Genomic DNA, 7,734 nt, shown 5'->3' on the forward strand with positions numbered 1-7,734 from the left:
TTTAGGGATTCAGTTTTTATACCGTCAAGTGTCTGTTCAGGACACTGCCTCAAAACCACATAATAAACCTTTACAAGGAATGTGTGGACGACAGTAACCAATACATATTTCAGACACTAACATCAGGATCACGCCTTCTTTCACCATCATTTAGAGTCATTTGTCTCAAAGTGTGTAAGAATAACTTCCGAGTAATGTTGTTTACGTCAAAGGAAGCAAATAAATGATTAAATTAAATCTGTTAAAAAAGAAGATCAGCTGCCCACCATCTATTAAAGGTGATGAGTTATGTCATTGTGGTGGGGAAAAAAACACTTCCTTGTTATTAAATTAAGCTGCAATACTTTGTAGCTGAATAATTTTTCCAGACGCAGACGCACCATAAATACTGCTGCTGTTGCTCAGTCATGATATATGTCTGTGAAACATGTCCCACATGAATCTGAACATTCTTTAGTTTATGGTCGCAGCTCTGTGAAGAAAACAACTAACCACATTTCCTCCATGAGACAACTGCTAATTATATTGTTCTTAATGTAGAAGCCCATTCAAGGGGAAACAATGACGCCCCCGTGTAACCATTGCTTCAAACCGTCCTCTGAATGGAGACGGAGAACGCCTCCTTTTCTGCTTTAACACTGTGGAATACAGCTCATAAAAAAAGTGAGTGGACAGATGGGAAAGACACTCAGCTCGCACATGCTTTAAACAATTACAGTTACTAAAATTAACAGATATTTTACTGCCAGTACACTGGACAGTAAATTAATTTTTTATTAACTAACTGAGCTCGCTGGAGCAGAACAAAACCTGAAGCTGCGTACCAACTCCATGGTACAAACTCATTATAATCAGGTTTTTACTTGTTGAGCTGCATTGTATTATGATGACAGGTGTTCCTATTATTTTATCCTTCTCATTAATATCAAAGAGAGTAGGCTGAACAATAGACACACCTCTTTGTAAAATGTAATAAAATTCAGCAGAGTGAACACTGAGCTAAAATAAGCCAGATTTTTTTAGATGGTTGAAATTAAAATTAAGCTAGATGTGTCTGGAAGCTGCTCTAGAAAAAAAAAATACATTTTTATTAGTGAAGTTAATTAGCTGTGGTTTTTTAAAGTCTGTTGATATCTGTCAGCATATGTGTTATAACATTTCCTCTTTGTACATGAAGGTAAAGTATGTTTATTTCCTGTATACTAACTGCAAAAAACAGTTTATTATAATGATGAGTAATTACAGTATTAAAGGCCAAATTTCTAGCAAAACAACTTTTGTTATAAACAGCACAGAGTTTAACAGACATGGAAATTTACCAGACAGATGGAGTCTAACAAAAGTTTTTAGTGAACTGCCTTGTGGGAAATGTAGGATCTAGTGTTTTTGGGGTTGAGGGACTAAAAATCGAGATCCGCCGCTTCCATTTCCACTATTCTATTTTTGATTTTTCTTCCTTTCGATGCTGCCTCAGGGAAAATTACACTGTTTTCACTCTTAAAGGTGTTACTTTGTCTTCTTGTCTATTTATTTCTACTAAAGATATAAATCTTTATTTTATTACCTACAGGAGGAGGACAGTGTATGTGGGATCAGCTTAGAGTTACTACAGTGCCCATGGTCATTATAATGAAGAAACATGTCATTTGCTGCAACATTGTGAGTCATTAATGTGTTTTTAATCATTTTTAGAAAACAATGGAGCTCTATGGCACAGAGGAACAAGCTACACCAGGGTTTAGCTGCACAGACAATACTCACTGGTAGGTGGTTTCTGTCTTTTTATGGGATTTGTTGACAGTAGGGTGTCATGTAAAATATACAGCATCACCAGCCTCACCATTTAAGTGTATAACTTGATTCCAAAATACCCAGTGACACCAAAATATAGTTGTTTTTCTATGAATTTACATCCTCCCAAAATAACTCTCCATTTATTCATGTAACTCTTCCTGTAAAAAGCAATATGAGATAAACACTTTATGCAGCATGTAGCTTTAATCAATGTAATGACTGTATAGACTCAACATTAGTGTGACTACAAGAGGCCATCCAATCATTAACAAAAATGTTAAAGCAGAAAGGTCAACAAACTATATTCTCCTCAACAGAATTTTTTTTTTTTTTCTATTTCTTATGTAAGTGATACTTGATGCTATGAAAGGTACAAAATGGAAAGGACAGACATGCACAAAACAATTCACAACGAGGTCTTTAAAAGATATTTATAAATGAATGGCCTGGCCAATACAAGTATATGAGCAGGAGTCATAATGCTATTTAGAGATTTGAATCTAGAAAACAGGCTTGTCAGTTCTGAAGATGTGGAGCCTGCTACATCGACATCCTGTCGTTCTCTGCTTGAAAGATGCTGAGACTGTGTTCGCTTCCAGAGTCCATTATGAATATCAAATAGGTAGAGTATGTTTGATGAAAGCTGTGATCACAAAGCTGCAAAGGTCCCTTCCCTGTGTTTCAGTGTGTGGTTTGTATGTTCAGTCTGTCTGACTCTCCTCCTGTCCTTTTATTGCTTCAAGAATCTCGCTCGAGCTGCTGTAACTCGTCTTGTAAGGCCTTTGCCCGACCCAGCTTTTCCAACTGATCCTTTGTCGGCTGTTTTATTTCCCCTGAGTCCACTTTCTGCTGCAACTCCTCAACTTGTCGCAGCTTCTTTTTCAGGTTTTTGATCTTCTTGGCCTTTTCAGCTGCTGCCGCCGCCGCCGAGGAGTCATCGGGAGGCGAGACAGAGGCAGGCGCCGCCGTCTTGTTCGAGGACTCGCCTCCTTCTGAAATGGTCACATTCTCGACAGCGTCACTCACCGCCTCCACATCCACATCTCCGTCCTGGCCTTGGTGCTGCTGCTGTTTTCGCTTTTCTTTACGCTTCATGTTGCGTTTGGCCGACTTTGAGAGGCCGGCTCCCTCGCTGTCAGCACAACCGGGGACCTTTTGCTGCTGCTGCTGTTTTGGTGGAGCTGCCTCAGACGGGCTGAGGCCAGGCGGCAGGTCTGGTTTGCTCTTGAAAAACTTCACATACTTGTTTTCGTAGCTAAAACAGCAAGAAACACAAACAGAAGTCAGAGGATAGAAATGACAAAAGTTCCACATATTTGTTATTTCTAATCGGACAAATCTAATCGATCAGAGATACCTACATGTTATAATCTCCTACTAATTTCTACGCCTGCAACTAACAATTATTTCCATTAATCAATTGATTATTTAGTCTAAAAAGTATCAAAAAACAGTGAAAGATCTTGTTCTAATTTCCCACGGCCCGAGACATCTTCAAATCTGTTCAACCCTCTGTTTACTTTTGTACATGATGATGAAAAGCATCAAATTTGTCTGAGAAGCAGAAAAATAGTTGCTGATTCATTTTCCGATTAATCAACTAATCGTTGCTGCTCCACTGATTTCAAAATGAGCTTATGGTTTATATTGTGTTGTGTACAACTACAGGGAAAGAAGACGTGCACTTACACCGGGACTTCCTCCTGGGGGACATAACCATCCTTCACCCGCCTCGGCTTCCTCCATGTTCCATCAGGTCGCTGAGTGGCAGCAATATATTTCCCTGAAGAACAGGTACAACATTTATTTAAGAATACTGATAGATGTGCATCAATAAATCTGGAAATTTTCAAGTAATTTAAAATGGATATTTATAATGAAAAAGAAAACAGCTCAGTGCTCACCGGATCCCTCTGGAGGTTTGTCAATCTAAGACATAACTGCAGTGTTTTTCATCTATTTAGATAAGACTTGTGGCTGGTTATATTTTTACTAACATTAATATTCTCCTATACTTTTATTGCTGCTCTGCATGCTTATAAATGTATTGATATTTATATGTAATTCTGAATTATAATTATTTATATTATTATTATAAATATTATTTTAGGCTAAAGTTATTTGCACATTAGTTGGATAATAAGAAAATAACAAGATTATAGATAGATAATAAAAAGCATTTCCACCTGATACCAACCAATAAGATAAGAAAAGTGCAATTTTCACAGATATTCTTCAATCACATCATAATGCATCTCATGTGAAACATCACATAAATCATTAAAACATTAAAATACATCCACAGTGGACACTGGGCTGATACACCACACTGTTAAAGTAAATTAATATTTCCTGTCAATAGAAATATTTCATATGTAGGCTTTTTGGACATTTTCTGTCATTTATTGCTGATTTTACTGCAGCACAGAGCACAATAATATGTGTATTTACTGCAGCTCCTCTGAACAAGAATTTTATAGATTTAATAAATAACACATACTGTAGGCTTCTTGGACTTTTATTACACACATGAGACTGAAACTATAAAGTCAGCGAGGCGTTGTAGTGAGGTTTGATGGGCTGCTATAAGTTTTACAAACCACCAGATGTCACTGTGCAATGCTGAGTTTAAATCCCCCAAAGCTTCAACCTGTGAGGCTTCATCAGTGGATTGACAAGCTGTTGACCGAGTGTGAGTGTGAGTGTGTGAGTGTGTGTGTGTGTGTGTGTGTGTTGCCTCATTTTAAGGGCTCTTACAGCAAATAGGTTGGAGATAACTAGTTGATCACTCTAGGCGATGTTGAGAACTAACAAACACAAGTGCTTTAAGGTAACACTGCGTGTGATGACAGACAGTACTGTACAAACTTTCCCTCCCAAATGCTGGATTATGTGAACAGCTAATGTAAAGTAGCTAAAGATTATCAAGGCTATGAAAAAGTTTGTTTTGTTTTTTTTATCCATCACTCTCTACCATCAGGGAGTCTCAAATTCATTCTGCAGCACAACAATGAGCCCAAATATACAGCCAGAGTCATTAAAAAGTATCTTCAGCTAAAGGAAGGGCACAGAGTCCTGTTACAGATGGTCTGGTCTCCACAGAGCCCTGATCTCAACATCATGAAGACAGTCTGGGACAGACAGAGGACATTAAGACAGACTAAACCCACAGAAGAACTGAGGCAAAATCTCCAAGATGCTTGACAAAACAAATCCCCAAGAACCTTGAAAAACTGTGCACAAGCAGAGAACTGGTGGTGTTTTAGAGGTGAAGGGTTGTCACAGCAAATATTGATCTGATTTCACTTTTTTCTGAAAGCATCCTCATTTTACTTCAAGCACCTTGATTTCCATCTATGTATTCATGTCTGGTTATTTTATACATCAACAGTTTCTCTACTCATGTGTTCGGTATTACACTGATATTATGATGTGAAACTGAGATACAGGATTTTATCTACATCGTCTAGGTGTAGCTAACCAATTTCTGCACTTTTTGTATAGTTGTAGCTTGTAAATAATCAAAACATGTCTGACCAGTACCTGCTTTTATAATAATCCACATTACCAGCTAATATAGGTGTTTTTATCTCCCTGGAAAACAAATACCCCCAAAAGTTACACGAACTTAAGTCAGTACAAAACAAAAATAGTTACGTCTATGAATGAAATATCGTAATGGTTGTTTATGTCTGTATATTTTGATCACAACAGCAACTAAATTTACAGCAGCGGAAGCTAATCACTGTTAGCTGCTGTCTAATGTGGCGACTGTTAGGTCGCTATACATAAAAATAACGTGGCTAATTAAAAGGTTGATAACCATAAAGTCGCGTATGAACTAAAGTAAATGTTCTTCCGGCAGCAGTATATAAATAGCCATACATATTAAACTATTTTCACACTAATTAGCTTGGACGTGCGATAGCTACAAGCTAAGCTACAGTGGAGAGTATAATGTTAGCCACTACAGCTAAGGTTAGCATCAGCTAGCTCCAAAACAACGTCGTTAAACGTGTGATTATTGTTGACAATCAAGTGGAAAAGATAGACCCAGCCTCGATTGTAGTTTCTATGTTTAATGAAAAGGAGTTTCGTTTCAGTAAACAAAGGTCTGGCACATGCAGCAGCCTTACCAGATTCATCTGTCACATACGGGGTTGCCATTTTGGTTTAATGTGTGGCTCCGCTCTCCTCAGTCGGACGGTGTCCTCAAACGTCCCCCCGCTCGTTTAGACCCGACACAGGAAAACAACACTACAGCTTTTTAAACATTTGCTCTAACGACGTTTCTTCCCTCCAGGTGAGAGCTGTCATGACAGCACGGACATTCTGTTATTAGAGAGGAAACCGAGGCCCTGGACGTGAAGCAACGACCGTTAAACTGTGTTTATAATCGGGCGGACCAGGATGCTAAACCGAGCGAACCTTATTCTTCGACTTCGGAAATGACGACGTGGATCGCGGGTTGCCAGGTTTGGATGTTTAGCCGCTTGATGCTGCGGCGGAACAGGTAGCAAATCATTTATTGAAGGAAAAGTAGCAATGCCACTCAAAAGAATTACTAAATTTACACATAAAAGGGATTTATTCAAAAATTTTCGTAATTAAAACTATAGAATTATTAACAACAAAATGATATTTAACAAAAAAATCAAAAGTACTCATTATTCGTGAGTAAAAGTACTAGTAAAAGTACTGTATGCACATTACAAGTAGAAGTACTGCATTGAAAGTACATGCATGTAAGCATAATGGAGAAAATGTACTTAAAGTATCAACAGTAGAAGTACTTGATGCAAAAAAAATTGTCCTCTGTGCGTGTTACCCTATTACATTCTTTGATTATTGTTGCTATGTTAATGTGTGAGAAGCAGAAACTGTTGCAGTTTGTTGAGGTTGAGTTCACTTGAAATTTTTTCATATGTTTTCATATAACTAGTTATTCTTTTCAGTAGTGTGTCACCCAAAGAATATCTCAAAGGAAAAGTTTTAGTAATACTCAAGTAACAAGTATCAGTGGTTGTCTTTGTATTTTTGTATGTGGTTCTTTTGTTTTCTCTAGTCCCTTTTTTTTTATCTTGTGAGGCACACATAGTCACAGTTCAGAGAGTCTGAACTTAGAGGTAATGATAATATTTTTAAAAGAAGGAAGCTCATGCAAAAAAGTGGTTTAAGAAAAAAAAACTCTGGTAGAGACAGCAATCAAATATAACTCTATGTGTGCAGCATTTTTAACCTTTTTACCATGTAAAGTTTTATCTGTATCTACTTGTTTTCTGCAACGTACAATACTATATACTAAGAAGTAAGTGGAATTGTGAATGTTCCTGGCAGGACCATATTTGTATTTGTTTGTGTGTCTGTGTGAAAGTGTATTATAAATATGTGTAGGCGTGAAGTGTAACTAAGGAAATAATAATTAAAAAAAACTTCTTCCCGTGCTCATCATTTCCTGTGGTCATCAAAGAGTGAAAATAAGTGCTTAGTGTTCATGCATTTTTATTTTCTCTGTCCTTTTTAGATGTAGCAGAACAAAGTTCCTATTATGTTGATGTGACACAGATGTATTTATTCCTGTTATATCAACCTGCAATGAGGACTAACTCACAGTTAGTTTCTTCTCACAATAACATACAGTCCTCTTGACCAGATAGTGTCAAGTGAAAGGTTACGACTCAGTTTTATTACAAAAAGAGGTTTAACAGCAATTTAGCAATTAGCTATATACTTTTTAAAATATACTTTACTTTAGTATTTTGATTTATTAAATATTATAAAACTTTATATAATGTAGTTGCAACCAGTTTCACCTCAAGCATCTACAACATCAGCCTGCTGCAGTCACACTGATGCTTCAGCATTAATCATCTTATAATGTCATATATAATTGCTTAAGAAGGATTTTTCATGCAGGACTTTTACTTGTAATGGAGTAGT

The 7,734-nt window shown here is 37.1% G+C and overlaps 1 protein-coding gene across 1 annotated transcript; it reads right to left on the reverse strand.

Moving 5' to 3' along the window:
* Positions 1 to 1,657: 1,657 nt before the first annotated feature.
* Positions 1,658 to 6,224, reverse strand: pym1 (PYM homolog 1, exon junction complex associated factor). Its single transcript, XM_018687374.2, has 3 exons — positions 5,931 to 6,224; positions 3,484 to 3,577; positions 1,658 to 3,049 (listed from the first exon to the last, which is right to left on the reverse strand). The coding sequence occupies exons 1-3, from the start codon at positions 5,959 to 5,961 to the stop codon at positions 2,533 to 2,535; spliced, it is 642 nt and encodes a 213-aa protein (XP_018542890.1). The 5' UTR covers positions 5,962 to 6,224; the 3' UTR covers positions 1,658 to 2,532.
* Between the last annotated feature and the right edge of the window lie 1,510 nt (positions 6,225 to 7,734).

This window comes from Lates calcarifer, linkage group LG6 (assembly GCF_001640805.2).
Source record: "Lates calcarifer isolate ASB-BC8 linkage group LG6, TLL_Latcal_v3, whole genome shotgun sequence".
NCBI classification, from domain to species: domain Eukaryota; kingdom Metazoa; phylum Chordata; class Actinopteri; family Centropomidae; genus Lates; species Lates calcarifer.

Excerpts from the sequence above, each read along its gene's own strand:
- pym1 (XM_018687374.2), bottom strand. The coding sequence starts at position 5,961 with ATGGCAACCCCGTATGTGACAGATGAATCTG. Across the intron at positions 3,578-5,930 it reads GTATGTGACAGATGAATCTG|GGAAATATATTGCTGCCACT; the intron begins GTAAGGCTGCTG and ends CCTGTTCTTCAG. Across the intron at positions 3,050-3,483 it reads CCCCAGGAGGAAGTCCCGGT|CTACGAAAACAAGTATGTGA; the intron begins GTAAGTGCACGT and ends TTGCTGTTTTAG.